We start from the raw sequence: 19654 nt of genomic DNA, 5'->3' as shown, positions 1-19654 counted from the left end.
AATGAGCAAATGCTTATTTCTGTCCCTGGCTTCTGTGATTATATTACTTTATCATCTTTCGTGTGGCTAATAAATCAAGAGTTAATCCCAGAAGACAATAAGTGATATGAAACCCAAATCTCAATTATTGTTGGTTAACTGCCTTTCTGTTCAGCCCTCTGAAATGACGTCAAATACATTTAAGAACTGGTTTCACGGTGAGCATAAATCTCCAGGGCTTAGTTGCACCTTAAAAGAGAATGTATCATAATCTCATATGGTCTACAAGGGCCTCTCCTCTCTGCAGTATACTAATTTAGTTTTTGATTTTTTGTTTTAAGAGGGGGTCTCACTCTCTTCCCCAGGCTGGAGTGCAGTAGCATGAACATGGTTCACTGCAGCCTTGACCTCCTGGGCTCAAGCAATCCTCCCACTTCAGCCTTCCAATTAGCTGGAACCACAGGTGCATGCCACCATGGCTGGCAAATTTTTGAATTCTTTTTAGAGATGATATCTCACTATGTTGCCTAGGCTGGTCTGGTCTCGGACTCCTGGGCTCAAGCAATCCTCCCACCTCGGTCTCCCAAAGTGCTGAGATTACAAGTGTGAGACATCATGCCCAGCCTGCAGTATACTAATTTAAAACCAGTTGCCACAAGAAGGGAAAAAGCAATTTACAAAAGCAGAAATATAAAGGCCAATACTATAAAAAGATGCTACCTTCCTATTTTTAAGCACAAATTAAAACAATAAGGAGACACCATTTTTGCCTACTTGGTTGATAGAATTTTAGAAGACAGAATACCCAGCGTTGGCAAGCCTGTGGGGAAATGAGTCACTCTTACACGCTGCTAGTGGGAGTGCCAATTAAGTATTATTTTTCTGAAGGGCAATTTGCCATTATCTACGGCAATCTTAATTGTATATAATTGTGTGTATCCTTTGACCCAGCAATTTCATTTCAATGAATTCGTTTTAGACAAATATACAGATAGACAAAGATGAGAGTACAGTGATATTTATTGCCACATTGTTTATAATCAAGAACAATTGACGAACCTGTATGTCTATCAATAAGTGACTATTTAGGAAAATTGCTACCTCTATACAATGGGATAGTGAAACAAACAAGATAGGCCTCTATAGTCATGGAGAGTTTTTCAAGGCTTACTATTGTGTGAAATGGGAGTTAACACTAAGTGCAGGTGCACTATTATCCTATTAAAAAGTAAAAGAAAAATATGCAGGTAGGATGCCCATAGAAAAAAGTCTGGAAGAGCACATATTAAACAGTTAAGAATGATTATCTTTAGGTGTGAGATTAGGGAAATTTTTTACTTCCTATGTTACTTATTTCAGCATATTTGCATGTTTTAAACAATCATGTATTACACCTATAATCAGAAAAAGTAAAGATGGATGGGTGGATGGATAGATAGATGAATGGATGGAGAGATGTATGGATGAATGGATAGGCAGACAGATAATAAGATGATAGATAGACAGATAGATAGATGATAGATAGATAGATAGATAGATAGATAGATAGATAGATAGATAGATAGACAGATAGATAGATAGATAGAAAGAATCACTGTGGCCTTAAGATTCTGCAGATATAGGTAAATTCTGCTTAGACATAAGCAGAAGTGTAGTGTAGTGCAGTCTAAAAAGCCAAATTTGAGTCCCAGTTCTGTCTCTTACTAGCTGTGTGAACAAAGGCAACAGATGCCTGTGAAAGCTCTCAGCACAGTGTCTGGCACGTAGAGAACACTATATAAAAGTTAAATAAATAGTTCATATCACTTCTCCGTGCCTCGTTCTTCCATAGTAAGATGGGAATAATAACTGCCTACCTCATAGGGTCATGATAAAAGATGATGCAATCATAACTAACATTTAGGTTATGTGTGTGAGAATGTTTATAAACTGTGCAACCCCATGTAAATGTCAGCTGCAGTGTTTGCCAAGGTCACTGTCAGAAGCCTCTTCCTTCCTCCACAACCTCTTTTGCACCCTCACACATGGAAGCCCAACTGAGCTGAGCCCCACCGCAGCCTCTGGGCCTCCAGCAGGGCTCTGAGGAGGCCAGATTGTGACAAGGTGGAGAGGGGCTTTGCCCTTCTGTTTGGCCAGGCAAGCAGCATTCTCTGCTGGGCCTCTCAAGGGCCTGCTTCAAAGGCCACTTGTGTCTTTGCATATGATTTCGCTATCTATTGCAGATGTCTGCTTAGATGCTGCCATCTGTTCCCTGGCAATTTTCAAGTCCAAATTGCATGATTGCTCCCCTGAAGCGTGTTCTCTCTTGATTTGGCTCCTCTGTGTCTCTTTGCCTCTATCCACTGTTTCCTTTTATTTTAAATGACATTTATTGTCTTCTTTACTGTTTTTAAGGTGTTTTTTCCATTATAAAAGTGATACTGTACATATTTTCTTAAAGAAAAACTGAAAAGTATTAGAAAGTAAAAAGATGAAAACAAAGCCAGCCAGAGAGTCCCACTACCCAGAGATAATCACCATTAACATTTTGGTATATTTCCTCAGTTTTTTTCTGTGCACAGGCTTTGCTTGTTTTTGTGAGGCTGAGATCATATTGTAAGGAAAATTGGGTCCCCTGCGTTTCTCACTCATAGCATAAGTGTTTTCCGTGTTAGGAAAAACTCATCATAAATCTCACTTAAATGGCTGTTACTGCCCTAGGAGTGCCAAGCACCATTTTATTTGTACTGGGAAATTTCATATAACATAAAATTTACCATTTTAACCATTTTAAAGTCTACTATTCAGTGGTATTTAGCATATTCACAATGTTGTGCAACTATCGCCATTATCTAATTCCAGAACATTTTCATCATCCAAAAAGGAAACCCTGTACCCATTAAGCACTCACTCTCAATTTACCCCTCCCCTCCAGCCCCTGGCAACTACTAATCTCCTTTTTGTCTCTGGATTTGCCTGTTCTGGACATTTTATATAAAGGGAGTTAGATAATGTGTGTCCTTTCATGTCTGGCTTCTTTCATTTAGCATAATGTTCATCCATGTTGTACCATGTATCAGTATTTCATCCTTTCCCATGGCTTAATAAGATTCATTATATGGATATATCACATTCTGTTTATTGATTCACATTAATAGACATTTAGATTGTTTCTATCTTTTGGCTATTATGAATAGTGCTGCTATGAACATGCATGTCATTTGTTTTGTTTCAACACATGTTTCCATTTATTTGGGGTATAAACGTAAGAGTAGAATTGCTAGGTCATATAGTAACTCTATGTTTCACTTATTGAGTAACAGCCAAACTGTTTTTCACAGCAGCTGTACCATTTTATACTCCTACTAGCAATGTATGAGGGCTCCAATTTATCCACATCTTAGCCAACACTTGTTGTTTTCCACTTACTATTATTATTGTCATCCTAGACGTTATGGAGTGGTATCTCATTGTGGTTTCGATTTGTATTTCCCTAATGGCTGATGACATTGAGCATTTTTTTAAATATGTTTGTTGCCATTTGCATAGACTCTTTGGAGAAATACATATTCAAGTCTTTTGCCCATTTTAATTCTGGATACTAGAACCTTATCAGATATATGACCTGCAAATATTTTCTCCCATTCTGTATTGTCTTTTCACTTTCTTGATAGTGTCTTTTGATGTGTAAAAGTTTTTAATTTTAATGAAATTCAATGTATCGAATTTTTCTTTTCTTTTATTGCTCATGCTTTTGGTTTTGGTGTCATTTCATTTCTTTTCTTTTTTTTTTTTTTTTTTTTTTGAGATAGAGTCTTGCTCTGTCGCCCAGGCTGGAGTGCAGTGGTGCAATCTTGGATCACCTGAGGTCAGGAGTTTGAGACCAGCCTGGCCAACATGGTGAAACCCCATCTCTACTAAAAATAAAAAAATTAGCCAGGCGAGGTGGAGGATGCCTTTAATCCCAGCTACTCAGGAGGCTGAGGCAGGAGAATCACTTGAACCCGGGAGGCAGTGGTTGCAGTGAGCTGAGATCACAACACTGTACTCCAGCCTGGGCGACAAGAGCAAAACTCTGTCTTAAAAATAGATAAACAAATAAAATAAAAAGTCAGAGAGTAAACGGTTTAAAACTCTAAGAGATAGACAATCTGAATGGTTTTTTTTTTTTTTTTCAGCAAAATCCCTTTGTTTTCTGCTTATGACAGCATTAAGTAATATCAGACATATCCTATACAGGTTTTTGTACCCTTTCTTAGAAGACAAAATTTCTCCTTAAAATGTTCAAGTGTTTCAAAGTTTGGGGGACTGTGATTCCAGGTCCACTGTCCTGCACTACCTTCAGGGCAAAGGACAAATGAGGTTCTTCCATGGTCAGATACTTTGGGCATGATCTGGTCACTGTTCTTCCCCATGAGGTAACCTGCTTTCCTCTTTTTAATTCCAACCCAGTGAGCCTGCCAGATCATCAGTGTCCATGTCATTAGTTTGCCAGGGCTGCCATAACAACATACCACATACTGGGTGGTTTAAACAACAGAAATGTATCACCTCACAGTTTTGGAGGCTAGAAGTCCAAGGTCAAGGTGTCAGCAGGGTTGGTTCCTTCTGAGAGCTGTGAGAGAGAATCTGTTGTATGCCTCTTTCCTAGTTTTTGGTGGTTTTGTGGCAATATTTGGTGTTATTTGGCCTATAAGCACATAACCCCGATGTCTGCCTTCATCTTTACATGGTGATCTCCCTGTGTGCATGTCTGTGTCCACACTTTTTCTTCTTATAAAGATACCAGTAATATTGGATTAGGGGCCCACCCTACTGCAGTATGACTTTATCTTAACTAATTATATTTTCAATGACTCTATTTCCAAAGAAGATCATATTCTGAGGTACTGAGGGTTAGGACTTCAACATATGAATGCTGGGAAGACACAACTTGACTCAACACTGTGTAGGGCTCAGAACCCAGCTAACCACCTGGTAATACCTATGAGAGCAAGGTGAGGCTGCAGAGCAGATTGGAGGAAAAGGGCCCACCAGAGGCATCAGTTGTGTTTGTACTTTGAAGAATCTGGCCACTCTGAGAGTGAGCATTCTACCAAGGCTACTCCATGCTTGCCTTATCTTGGAAGTGTCACTACCCACTCATAAAAGGGCAGGTGAGCAGATACTCACCTGAGCAGGGAGTCTTCTGGCTCTTAGAATCACAAATCCTTGGAATTCAACGTTCTGGAGCACTGAAAAACTTTGTAGACCAGGCCCTGGTCTAGCAGCCCCATGACTGTCTGAGTAGATATAATCAATAGGTGCCTGATACCAGGGAGCTCCATTACCCACATCACCATGGCCATAGTGTGCACAACCACAGAGAATCAGAGTTACTATCTGCCACCCACTGCCCACACTTTCCACTGGTTTTGTAACCAGGCTAATCCTTAGATAAACCAGGCCTACCAGATATAGAAGCGTCCAACCCTCATCCTCATTTCTGTCACCAGTCGCCAGCCACAGAGTTGTCCAATACATCCCTTCCTCTAGTACCTAGGCTGCTGACTCCGTATGTGGCCTGCCAAGAGTTCTTGGCATAGGAGACAGAGGAATTATCCTCACATAGGTCATGTGATTGTTCCTTCAAATCTTGGATTCAAGGCCCATGTCTCACCCAAAAAAATAGATGTCCTTACTCATAAAGCCAGAAGCTCCCTGAAAAAAATTATTTACTCAACAGTGATGGTCACTGAGCACTGACTATGTGTCAGTGTTAGAGTGCAGTAATAGAGTAGACATAACACACAAGGTCCCTGAGCTCGTCAGCTTACATTCCAGGGACAGATGCAGTCAACAAACAAGTAAAGGAAAAAACACAAATTACATACAGTACTCTGAAGGAAATTGACAGGTTGATGGGTTAGGTAACGGGAAAAGCAGAGATGAGGGGAAAGGAAATGTCTACATTATGTAGGATAGTTAAGAAAGGCCTCTCTGAGAAAGAGTCATTTTAGCTTAGTCCCAAGGGATGAAAAAAGAGCCAGGGTACAAAGATGTGGAATAAGAGTGACCCAGACATGAGTAAGTGTACGTGCAAAGGCCTTTTGGTGGGACTGTGCTTGGTGTGTTTATGGAATAGTAGGAAGCCGGTGTGTCTGGAGCAGAGGGAGAAAGAGGATGCATGGTAGTAAGTGAAGCCCAAGAGGCAGTGGGAGATCAGATCATGTAGTGCTTTTTAGGTCTCATTAAAGAGTTTGAATTACATTCTAATTTTGATAGGAACTCATTGGCAAGTCTTGAGTAAAAGAGTGGTATGATCTGACTTGATATATTAAAGGATCACTCTGGCTGCTGTGTGGAGAATAGACTGTAGCAGGGCAAGAGTGAAAGCAGGGAGAACATTAGGAGGCTACTGGCGTCAGGCAAGAGAAAATGATGGTGGCTCAGCCCATGGCGGAAGCAGTTAAAATGATTTAAAAAGAGAGAGAGAGAAGAAAAGAAAAGAAAACGGTCAGATTTAGGATGTGTTTTTGAGGTGGCATGAACAAGACTCAATGGATTAGATGTGGAGGGTGAGGGAAAGGGAAGAATGAAAGATAGCCCCCAAGATTGCATAATGGTGTGTGCAGAGGAGCCATTTCCAGAAGAGGAAAGACTACTGATCATTACCTGGCAGTGGAATTACTGGGCCCTCTACTAAGGTCTCTATGTTGTGATGCTAACAGCTCCCATAAGCCCTACCTTGATAGACCAACTCAAAAGTACCTAGGTAACAAAAATCCAAGCCAAGGATCCTAGAAGCCCATCCACCTCTGGGCGATGAACAACATGGGGAAAACTGTTTCAGACCTACTTTTCAGCCTATGCAATTCCCTACCAATATTTTTACTGTTGATGAAGGAAATTTGCACAACTTACTAGCCTGAGACAGAATATGGTGGTCAGTTACCCTCCTAAGTGATATGCTCAAGCTCAAACAGGCTATCATATGAGCCTTCTTCATCCGTCCTATGCTGGACAAATGTGCTATGCCTGTGCCAACTCAAGGAAATATGTATCTGAAAAAATTAAAAAGAAAGAACTTATGCTTCAGAGTCTAGAAGGCATAATTTCCCAGGTGAAAGGCTTTGAGTATTGTTAGACAAAATGTCTGTTTTTACACTTGAAAAAATGCTTAATAGTCATAGGGAAATGCACATCAAAACCACAGTGGAGTATCACTTCATTTCCAATAGGATGGCTATGATCAAAAAGATAGACAATAACAAGTGTTGGTGAGGATGTGGAGAAATCAGAACCTTCATACACTGCTAGTGGGGATGTAAAATGATGCAGCCTCTTTGGAAAATGGTCTGCGAGCTCCTCAAAATGTTAATCATAAAGTTACATTTGACTCTGACATTCCACTCCTAGGTATATTCACAAAAGAAATGAAAGCGTATGTCCACACAAAACTTGCACACAAATGTTCATACAGCATTATTCATAATAGTCAAAATGTAGAAACAATTTAAATGTCCATCAACTGGTGAATGGAAAAAAATATGAGGCATATCCTTACCACTGAATATTGTTCAGCAATAAAAATAAATGAACTGCTGATGCATGCTACACATGGATGAACCTTGAAAACATTGTGTAAAGTGGAAGAAGCCAGTCACAAAAGGCTGCATATCGTATGATTCCATTTACTTGAAATGTCCAGAATAGGCAAATTCATAGAGGCAGAAAACAGATTACTGATTGCCAAGGCCTGGAGTGCTGGGGGAGGAACGGAGAGTATGGTACTTCTGTTGGGGGTTATAAAAATGCTCTGGAATTAGATAGTAGTGATGGTTGCACCACTCTAAATATACTGAAAACCATTGAATTGTATACTTTAAATGGGTGAACTGTATGGTATGTAAATTATATTTCAATAAAGCTGTTTATTTTATTTTATTTTATTTTATTTTATTTTATTTTATTTTATTTTATTTTATTTTTGGGACAGGGTTTCACTCCCATTGCCCAGGCTGGAGTGCAATGACGCGATCTTGACTCACTGCAACCCCCACTTCCTGGGTTCAAGTGATTCTTGTGCCTCAGTATCCCAAGCAGCTGGAATTACAGGTGCATACCACTATGCCCAGCTCATTTTTGTATTTTTAGTAGAGACGGGGTTTTGCCATATTGCCAAGGCTGTCTCAAACTCCTGAGCTCAAGTGATCCACCTGCCTCGGCTTCCCAAAGTGCTGGGATTACAGGCATGAGCCACCACATCCAGCCCAATAAAGCTGTTTAAAACAAATGTCTTTTCTCAAATGTCAGTCTGTACAACTTTCTAGAACAGTGCTGTCTAATAAAACTTTCTGTGATATGGAAATATTCTGTATCTGCAATGCCTAATATGGTAGCAACCAGCCACCTGTAGCTATTAAGCACTTAAAACCTGGCTTGTATTACTAAGAACTGAATTTTTAACTTAATTTTAATTAACTAAAATCTAGCCACATGTTGCAAGTAATTACCATATTGGACAGCTCAACTCTTGAATTCATACAGAAATTTAGTTTCTGCTCAAAGTTTATCTTCCACTTCTCCTTTCTCGTGGAATTAGTTTCTCAAGAAAAGATAGACCAGGCAGGGTGGGACACGCCTGTAATCCCAGCACTTTGGGAGGCTGAGGTGGGTGGACCACTTGAGCTCAGGAGTTCAAGACCAATCCGGGCAACACAGCAAGATCCTGTGTCTATTTACAATTTAAAAAATAATTTTTTTTCAAAAAAGAAAAGATAGGGCTTTTCCTGAACCCTGGCTACACAAACACCTTTCAGAAGAAGAACTTCTTTACCTCTACACTCCTACTGTGTCCTGACTGCCCTGACCTAGTTTGTCTCTATAGCATAAGGGCTGATTTTCTGACATCGCTCTGGGGCTCTCTTGTGTCAAAAGAATTTCTGGTCAGGTTGTCTCTTGCATATGTGACAACTTCTCAGGAAAGTTGATTCTGGCCCAGATTGACTAATTGCCTATCCAATATAGGAGCAAAAGTTACTGACTGTAGAGGCTAGGTGCCTCAAAAACCCAGCCTCCCACCTCAAGAATGCTCCAGAACACGTTACACTCTTTCAGCCAGCAAAGCCTGTCCTACTCCACTTGGGGTGTGAGTGTGTGTGTGTGTGTGTGTGTGTGTGTGTGTGTATACATGGTATGAGCAAGACCTCAGGACAACTACTATAGCCCTATGTCTTCAACCCAAACCCACCCATACCCATTACACAGCCAATAGCCAGCGCCATTAAGAGGAAAATCATGTTATGGACTGAGTGTTTGTTTCCCCCCTCTCCTAAAATCCTATGCTGAAGCCCCAACCTCTAATGTTGTTGGTATTTGGAGGTGTGGCCTTTGGAAAGTAATTAGGTTTACATGAGGGCATGAAGGTGGAGCCTCTATGTTAGGATTAGTGCCCTTATAGAAGAGGAAGAAAGCGGAGCTCTCTCTCTCTCTCTCTCTCTCAGCCTTGCGAGGACACAGAGAGAAGGCAGCTGTCTACAAGCCAGGAAGAGGGCCCTCACCAAGAATTGAATCATCTGGCACCTTGATCTTGAACTCTCAGCCTCCAGAACCATGAGAAATAAATGCCGATGGTTTAAATCATCCAATCTATAGTGTTTTGTTATGGCATCCTGAGCAGACTAAGACAGAGCACTAGGAAATCGAGTCCCACATACAGCCTAAGTCCTAGGCCCTCTTGTCTCATTTATGCCTTATTTTTTACCTCCTGCTCCATTCTTCAACTATTCAGCTCTTGACCTCAGTCTTCATCTCTTCTTTCTGGCTCTGCTGCCACCCCATAGACTTTAATACAGATTTGGTTTCTCCTTCTCAACCCTTGATATTCTTCTATGGAGACAGTTTTGCTCCACACTGGCTCCTCCCAGTTAGAGCATCTCTGAGTCACCCTCCACTTAATCTGGCCTTAATCTCTCCCCAGTAATGACCCTTACAGTTGGGAGGCTGGTGACTCATGTGGAGCCTGAAGGGAACTGAACCTTAGTTATGCTGTTACCAGTTGTTATTTCCAAGGACAGGGTCCTTTTTTCCCAAGAAAAAAGTAATGAATTTCTCGGTAATCAAAGAACAATTATAATTAAATGTTTGATAACCTACAAAAAAAAAACTTGTTTGACTCATGAATTTGAGACTTAAACAGTCTGGAAAACCTTGTGACTGCCTTAAATTGACCTCTGCAGGTTGAGGACCTGCACATCTATCATAATTTTCACTGACCATTACAAAAATTAGCTGGGCATGGTGGCAGACGCCTGTAATCCCAGCTACTCAGGAGGCTGAGGCAGGAGAATTGCTTGAATCTGGGAAGCAGAAGTTGCAGTGAGCCAAGATTGCATCACTGCATTCCAGCCTGAGCAACAGAGCGAGACTCTGTCTCAAAATAATAATAACAATAATAATAATAATTTTCACTGACCAGTGACGTTCCTCGCAAACCCATGCAAACTTTTCAGTACCACACACTCTTCACTTTTTATTCCATGACTACACTAGATTCCCATATTCCACTATTCTAGATTGCTCTATACCATACCCTTCACAAAAACCCAATGGAGTTTTTGTCATGTACCCCACCACCACACAGATGTTGAAAGTTTTCATCATTTCAAATTGCACGAATTCATTAAATCAGCACATATGAACCAAGTGCCTAAACTGTGTGTCAAGGCCTGTGTTGGATGCTTTGGATAAAGAAATTGGGAAAATACAGTTTCTTGCCCTTGAGGAAACAGGTAGAGGAAAAATAAATCAACTTTTTAGCAGGTAGGCCAGGCCAGGTGACAAAGTTGCCACTGTACCCCGTAGGCCCCATTTCAATCTCTATTATAAGAAACATCGTTTCCCATCAGGCTCTGCATGCAGCAAGAAGCCAGTGTTTGCTCTTGATGGTGATAATGATTTGGTATTTTTGCAGATTAGCTCTTACACTTGAGGACCATTCAAATTAAATCCAGGTCAATTTCATCAGGCATTGTCACTCACTGGCATTTATGACCTTTTAGCTAAGTACTTACGTGCTAAATAAGCAATGTTACCAACTGAATTTACTTAATATGGACAAGATTGCAGTTTACCAAGACCTTCTCCTGAAGTCTCTAAATTACCAGCTACTTCAGTGAATTGTCTTAATTATCTACTGCAAAATAGAGACAAATTATCTTCATTCCTGTCACAGAGTCTAGGGAAGGTCTGGGTGCTTCCTGAATATATGCTCATTGCTTTATGAATCTGTTACCAGTTGTTTGCACGCCTCAGTTTCCCCATCTGTACTCTATGATTCTTGCCATATACATATAATGGAGACAGAAAGATGATATCACAATGCTTCAGAGAGCTTTAAATAAAGCATTATGGAGGAGAGGAAACAGCCCAAAAGAAAACCCAAATCTTCTGTTAGGTGTGCATTAGTCGCCAAATGGCACTTCAGAGTTGCTTTAAGAAATGTCAAAGGCAGTAGTCCAAGCTACTGCCTGCTTGAGGCCAGCTCTCTATCAGTAGTACAGAATACTGAATGAATGAATTCACTTACTGACGCTTCAGCTTCTTCTGTAGCCACATTGACCAAAAGGTGACCATTAAGAGGCAGCCCAGCAAATCTCCACTGGTAGTATTTTTCAAATGGTTTATTTCTATAACCTACTATACACGAGACATTGAAAGAGATAATAAGAATACATTTTCTTACCTGAGAGAAAGATAAAACTCGACATGAGAATCAATCCATAAAGCTTCTGATATATGATGTGTTGTTTCATTGTCTAAGTCTGTGTTTAAAAAGTCAAAAATATGCCCAGCTCAGATTCAGAAAAGACAATTTCTAAGCATGTGTGACCACACTTCTCCTTTGCATACCACCTAAGGTTTTTTTCCTATTGCTTAAAGTCATGTCAGCCAACCACGATAGGCATTTACAAGAGATATCCAGCCTGGCTGAAACCTCACTGATGGATTTATCTATATACTAGCTCAATAAATTTTATTGAGTCCCTTCTATGTGCTGGACATTGTGTTGCTCCTTGGGAATACAGTGCTGAGAAGACAAGACACAGATATATGCCATCATAGGACAGTTAGCCCTATGGGGAGGACAGACATTAAATGCATAATTACAAAATGTGAGGCCAGGAGCAGTGGCTCACGCCTGTAATCCCAGCACTTTGGGAGGCCAAAGCGGGTGGATCACCTGAAGTCAGGAGTTTGCGACCAGCCTGGCCAACATGGTGAAACCCTATCACTACTAAAAATACAAAAAAAAATTAGCCAGGCATGGTGGCAGGCACCCATAATCCCAGCTACTCGGGAGGCTGAGGCAGGAGAATTGCTTGGAGCCGGGAGGTGGAGGTTGCAATGAGCCGAGATTGCACCACTGCACTCCAGCCTGGGTAAGAAGTGCAAAACTCTGTCTCAAAAACAAACAAACAAAAAGCCAAAATGTGATACATTCAACCCTAATGCATAAACTTCAATTCAACTACTTGTAGTTGTAATGATCCTAAATTTCTTGAAGAAATGTTATGCAAGAAGACCTTGTTGACGAAAGTAACTCATCAAATCATTTGTAGTTTTAAAGCAGATCTGTTTAGAGAAATCTAATCACCATTTCATTACGTTCACCCAGCTTCTCTCCTTAATTAATTGTAACTATAGTGTCTTATGTGGAAAATGCACTGAAAACCCTCTTTTCTCCAAACAAAATGGTGTTAAAACTGCAAATCCTGCTGAAACATGTTACAGAAAATTGGCAGTAGGGTGCTGATGGGCATTTCTGATTTTAAATAAAATATACTTCTGGAAGATTTACTACTGATTTAAACATTTCCTTTTCTATAGGATAATGCAACATATTGTATTTCTTTCTACCTCCAAGTGGGATTTGGAATGAATAGACCCACTTTACATTTAATGTAACAGAAGCCAATTAGGAAGTCAAATGAATCTTGAGCTTGCTATGAACACCAGCCATTAATCAGGCTCTTCATATTTACCAAAGATTCTACCACCATTCTCATTAGAATAATAAGGGAATTTGTATGAGTTGGATGGATTTTCTAAACTATGAGCTTAGAAGTAAGGGGGTGTCTAAATCTTTTATGACTTGCAAAATGAAATGCAGCTTAAATTTATAGTGCTATAAGAGGACTAGGCTGAGAATCAGTAACTGGCTGTGAGGCCATACATATTTCTGTTCCTTAATTTCCCTTGGCCTCAGTTTCCTTATCTGTAAAAATGGAGATAATAATCTGCCTATTTCCCAGAGCTGCTCTCAAAGAGGATCAAATGAGATGATACCTCGAAGGCAATTTTCAAAGCATAAAGTGCTATAGAAATGGATATGATTGCTATCTATAAAATGGGATTTTCAGTAGCAAATAATCCAATTTATATTTTTATTCCATTTCCTCTAAACTTTTATAACAACTTCAACGTATGTTTCAGAAACTTACCTAGTGCCCAATAAATAAATCATGGGACATTTACACAACAGAATACTATGCAACCATTAAAAGGAATAAAGGCTGGGCATGGTGGCTCACGCCTGTAATCACAGCACTTTCAGAGGCTGAGGCAGCTGGGTCGCTTGAGGCCAGGAGTTCGAAACCAGCCTAGGCAACATGGTGAAACCCTGTCTCTACTAAAAATACAAAATTAGCCAGGCATGGTGGCGCATGCCTATAATTCTAGCTACTGGAGAGGCTGAGGTATGAGAATCACTTGAATCTGGGAGACAGACAATGCAGTGAGCTGTGTTCATGCCACTGCACTCCAGCCGGGGCGATAGAGCGAGATTCTGTCTCAAAAAAAAAAAAAAAAAAGGAATAAGGTAAGTCTATATATAAGGCATGAAAAGGTGGGTTGAGGAAAGGGTGTGGGGCTTGAGGACTTTTCCATACTGTTCTGTACTGTTCGGTTATTTTACAAAGATTATAAATTAGTTACATAATTTTAAAAATCAAAGGAAAGGAGAAAGGAAGAAAGGGAGAGAGAGAGGAAGGTAAGGAAGATAGGAAGGGGAGGAAAGAGATAGGAAGGAAAAATGGGAATTAAATGTTTCCTTTGTACTTCCTGTGATTCTGTACTGTTTGCTTTTACAATGAGCATACATTACTTTCATAATTTTGAAAAAACATAAAAGGAAGGAAGGAGGAAAAGTAAAGAAAGAGGAAAAGAGAAAGAAAGGGTGAGGATTAAAGACTTGAATTTTATACCTCACACAATTTCAAGCAATTTGGTTATTTTATGATGCGTATTTCTTAATTTTGTGGTTCAGAAAAATTTAAGGGAAAGAAGGAGAGAGGGGGAAAGAGGGAAAGAAGGAAGGAAAGGAAAGAGGGAGGGAAGGAGGAAGGGAGGAAGAAAGACACTTACCTGAGAACTGGACTCTTTTAACTTCCCACCCCCAACTGACCAGATCTTGTCTCTAAATTCCTATGTTTGATGTGAAATGAAAGAAGCACAAAACAGGAGACTCATTTTCTGCTGTCCATGCCTCAGTCACCTTCTTTTCTGCATCAAACCAGCCTCTCTGCTCTTAGCTTTATGGGGCTTATTGATCCGGGTAGATCCTCTTTTTGCGGCTTGTAGCACGTCATGGGGCTGCTCTCCTGAGCATAAAATCAGCATGGGCAAAGTTCTCAGATTATTACAACCCTGCAATAACCCATTAATTTGAAGCCTCTTTCCCAGTTTTCACTAAGGATTGTCTTCAGTTCCTAGTTGATTATTGCTTTAATTAAATTGGATATATTAAAAGGGTACTTGTTTACTTGACTAAGGCTCATTTCACTTTATTGAGAAAGTGGGGAGGAGGAGGTGTAGTGTTCAGAACTATGAGCAGAAAGCAAAGGCCAAAGAGGCATGAACATGTTCACATCTTACTCCATCAGTAAGGTGAAGCCAGCTATTTACTCTCACTGGACATTTATTCTTCAAGTTGCCTCTAAAGTAAATAGATTTACCGAACCGGCTTTATGTTCATCTCAAGAAGGGGATGTTGTTTGTGTCCCAGAAGGTGTCATTATAGCCTCTTAGGGGTGACAGAAATACCACCAAATCCCATGGAGAATTCAGAGATGATCCCTGTCAGCCTCTGAACTTCACAGGTGAGGTCCCTGGGGTCCCAAGGGTAGAACGACTCGTCCAAAGTCATAGAGCTTGTGAAAGGTAAAGCAGGAGCTAGAACCAAGGTGTCTTGACTACCAAACCAGTGCATTTTCCTCTTCATCTCACATCTTCAACAGAAAAGTCAGTCTAATAGGAGGCTGAGTCAACCCAGCTTAAGGCCAGGATTCTTCACAGGGGAACGGAGAAGGAGGAGGTGTATTGGAATCATCCATGATTCACCCCAAAACCCACAAACTGTGATCAGGGTAGTGAATAAGAACCCAGGCTTTGCGGAAAGACAGGCTTGAGTTTGAGTCCCACCTGTGTGACTTGTGGCCAGTTCCCTAACATCTCTGGAGCCCCCAGTGTCCTCATTTGTAAAATACTGACCATGGAACTCACCTCATATTGCTGTGAAGATTACATAACACACAGTATGTAAAGTGCTTGGCCCAGCACCTAGCACCAGGTTCCAGCACCACTGCTCCTGTCTAGGACTACACTGCTTCTCCTTTCCAGTAGGCACAAGGCTTAGGTTTTGTGACCTATCCCCAACGTGGGGTCACACAGCCTGCAAGAAGATGTGGAGCCATTACCAAGAAACGTAATGACACTTCCCTGGCATGTGTTTATATTTCACACCATGCCTGCTCATTGATCTGTCTCCCTCACAACACTAAGCTCTGGTAGGGCAGGAACTCCATGTTCTCCAGTGGTTCGCATGCTGCCTGGCACATAGAGGGCGCTCAATCAATACTTCATAAACTATGCCTTTCTCCCCTACTAGAATGTAAGCTTCCTGAGGACAGGGAAACACATCCTGTTCTTTCTGTGCCCTGCCCCAGGAGTTAGCACACTGCCTGACACATAGTAGGTGCTTAATTAATGTTTGCTGAAATGAAGAAAAGAATTTACAGGAGAATTATTTACATATACTTAGATATGTCATCAAATATCTCTGGAAAAGGACCCTGGTAAGAATAGTTGCTTCTAGAGATGGAAACTGAGGGGTTTTGGGTGGGAGAGAACCTCAGTTTTCACTGAACATGCTTTTGTACTGTAAGAATTGTAATCATCTGCATGTGTTATTTTTTTCAAAGAAAAACACTATGTTTTGTTAAAAATCCAACATAGCACAAATGAAATAATTGATAGAAAATTAAATTTGTACAAAAAAAAAAGAAATTGAAACTCTTTTGTCAGGAAAACGTTTGTCACCTGGAAGGGCTTCAACAGGTATCTTCCATTCCCTGGAAGTTTATAAGGAGAATGTTGACCATCTGCTCTCCATATCTACAGAGAAGTAGGAAATTGGCTGAAATTGCAGTGGGAGATGTGAGTTAGATATAAATAAGTCATTATTGACAATAGGAATTGATAAGCACCAGAAAAGGCTATCACGGGATGTTATGAGCCATCCATGCCTGGAAACTCAAAGGCCTAGATAGCCATATGGCTCTGCTGATTTACTTGTCCTCCCACAGAGAGGGCTGAGCTGATTGATTTGTTGCAACTCCGTCCCTGTTTCTAACACTAGAAAAGACCCTTAATCTGTTGAAGGTCCGAGCCATCTTCATTCCCTCTCCCTTTCCTGGTGTGAGCATCCCACCAGGCCAATTGGTGGGGAATAGCAAGCCAGCTATTGAATTTGGGGCTCAACCATAGAAACAGTAAAACGGTCCAATGCTGGAGGAAAAATAATCTATGCTGACAACTCCTTAAGAGATTTTGAAGGACAATTTCACTTATATTTGATTGCCAACTTAAAAACTATCACCGAACTACCAATGATTACCTGCTCATTGTCATTCCCATGCATTCCTTTATACTTTCACTACATATGTGGGCATTCCTTAACAGTGTGTAGTATTATTTTGCATAGTGATACTACATGTTTTTAAACATCACATAAATTTGCCTCCCTCCCTCCTTCCTTTCTTTCTTTCTTTCTGTCTGTCTGTCTGTCTGTCTGTCTGTATTTCCTTTGAGACAGAGTCTGGCTGTTGCCCATTCTGAAATACATTGGCGCAATCAAGGTTCACTGGAGCCTCCACCTCCCAGGCTCAAGCAATCCTCCCACCTCAGCCTCCAGAGTAGCTGGGACCACAGGCATCCACCACTACACCTTGCTAATTTTTGTATTTTTTGTAGAGATAGCATCTTGCTATATTGCCCATATGGTCTCAAATTCCTGGCCTCAAGCAACCCTCTCACCTTGGCCTCCCAAAGTGCCAGAATAACAGGTGTGAGCCACTGCACCAGGCTCATGCTTTTAAACATACTATAAAAGTGGTCACACCACAAGAGAGACAGTACACCATAGTAGCTAATAAAACAGACTCTGAAGCCAGACTACGTGGTTTTCCTAATGTCTCACTGCCTCAGCTTCCTCATCTGCAACATGGAAATGATGATGATGATGATGATGATGATGATGAGTTAATGGTGATGATGGCATCCACCTCTATTATTTGTATAAAATTAATGAGATAATATATGTAAAGCACTTAAAACACTACCTGGTACGTAATAAATGCTTTATTAAGTATTAGCTATTATTACCTATTCTTCTGAAACTAATTTTTCAAGCATAACAGTATTCATACAGTCCGCAATCATTTGAGTGCCCACTGTGTACAGGCAGCATTCTGAGATGCTAAGGATTCAGCAGTGAACAAAACAGATAACTCTATCTCCCCTCAGAAAGTTTCTGTTTTAAACTTGGAACGGGTCACATTAATAGATATGAGCCCAGTAAGCAAAGATTCCGCATTTAATGTTGCAGCTGGGGGAGGTGGAAAAGGCTCTAGGCGTTCACTCATGATTCGGCTCTCTGTTTGTCTGTCATTGGTGTATAAGAATGTTTGTGATTTTTGCACATAAATTTTGTATCCTGAGACTTTGCTGAAGTTACTTATCAGATTATGGAGACTTCAGGCCAAATTATGAGTGAACTCCCATTCACAATTGCTTCAAAGAGAATAAAATACCTAGGAATCCAACTTACAAGGAATGTGAAGGACCTTTTCAAGGAGAGCTACAAACCATTGCTCAATGAAATAAATGAGGACAGAAACAAATGGAAGAACATTCCATGCTCATGGATAGGAAGAATCAATATCGTGAAAATGGCCATACTGCTCAAGGTAATTTATAGATTTAATGCCACCCCCATCAAGCTACCAATGACTTTCTTCACAGAATTAGAAAAAACTACTTTAATTTCATATGGAACCAAAAAAGAGCCCGCATCGCCAAGTCAATCCTAAGCCAAAAGAACAAAGCTGGAGGCATCACACTACCTGACTTCAAACTATACTACAAGGCTACAGTAACCAAAACAGCATGGTACTGGTACCAAAACAGAGATATAGACCAATGGAACAGAACAGGGCCCTCAGAAATAATACCACACATCTACAACCACCTGACCTTTGACAAACCTGACAAAAAAAAGAAATGGGGAAAGGATTCCCTGTTTAATAAACGGTGCTGGGAAAACTGGCTAGCCATATGTAGAAAGCTGAAACTGGATCCCTCCCTTACACCTTATACAAATATTAATTCAAGATGGATTAAAGACTTAAATGTTAGACCTAAAACCATAAAAACCCTAGAAGAAAACCTAGGCAATACCATTCAAGACATAGGCATGGGCAAGGACTTCATATCTAAAACACCAAAAGCAATGGCAACAAAAGCCAAAATTGACAAATGGGATCTAATTAAACCAAAGGGCTTCTGCACAGCAAAAGAAGCTACCATCAGAGTGAACAGGTAACTTACAGAATGGGAGAAAATTTTTGCAATCTGCTCATCTGACAAAGGGCTAATATCCAGAATCTACAAAGAACTCCAACAAATTTACAAGAAAAAAACAAACAACCCCATCAACAAGTGGGCGAAGGATATGAACAGACACTTCTCAAAAGAAGACATTTATGCAGCCAAAAGACACATGAAAAAATGCTCATCATCACTGGCCATCAGAGAAATGCAAATCAAAACCACAGTGAGATACCATCTGACACCAGTTAGAATGGCCATCATTAAAAAATCAGGAAACAAAAGGTGCTGGAGAGGATGTGGAGAAATAGGAACACTTTTACACTGTTGGTGGGACTGTAAACTGGTTCAACCATTGGGGAAGACAGTGTGGCAATTCCTCAAGGATCTAGAACTGGAAATACCATTTGACCCAGCCATCCCATTACTGGGTATATACCCAAAGGATTATAAATCATGCTGATATAAAGACACATGCACACGTATGTTTATTGCGGCACTATTCACAATAGCAAAGACTTGGAACCAACCCAAATGTCCATCAATGATAGACTGGATTAAGAAAATGTGGCACATATACACCATGGAATACTATGCAGCCATAAAAAATGATGAGTTCATGTCCTTTGTAGAGACATGGATGAAGCTGGAAACCATCACTCTAAGCAAACTATCGCAGGGACATAAAACCAAACATCACATGTTCTCACTCATAGGTGGGAATTGAACAAGGAGAACACTTGGACACAGGAAGGGGAACATCACACAC

At 40.5% G+C, this 19654-nt stretch overlaps 1 protein-coding gene across 1 annotated transcript in view; it reads right to left on the bottom strand.

The window, feature by feature from the left end:
• ADGRG4 (adhesion G protein-coupled receptor G4) overlaps window positions 1-19453 on the bottom strand; it is a 113757-nt gene extending 94304 nt beyond the window's left edge. Inside the window, exons 1-4 of the mRNA XM_032756451.1 lie at window positions 19416-19453; window positions 16318-16392; window positions 15502-15670; window positions 11684-11762 (exon numbers count right to left, since the gene is read on the bottom strand). Of these exons, the coding sequence (XP_032612342.1) occupies window positions 11684-11753 (70 nt within the window). The 5' untranslated portion in view covers window positions 11754-11762; window positions 15502-15670; window positions 16318-16392; window positions 19416-19453. The remainder of the gene's footprint in view (window positions 1-11683; window positions 11763-15501; window positions 15671-16317; window positions 16393-19415) is intronic.
• Window positions 19454-19654: the final 201 nt, after the last annotated feature.

Source organism: Hylobates moloch, unplaced genomic scaffold, assembly GCF_009828535.3.
Source record: "Hylobates moloch isolate HMO894 unplaced genomic scaffold, HMol_V3 SCAFFOLD_7, whole genome shotgun sequence".
NCBI lineage: Eukaryota > Metazoa > Chordata > Mammalia > Primates > Hylobatidae > Hylobates > Hylobates moloch.
Note: the sequence above shows the minus strand (reverse complement) of the source record. Positions and strands in the feature narration are given on the sequence as shown.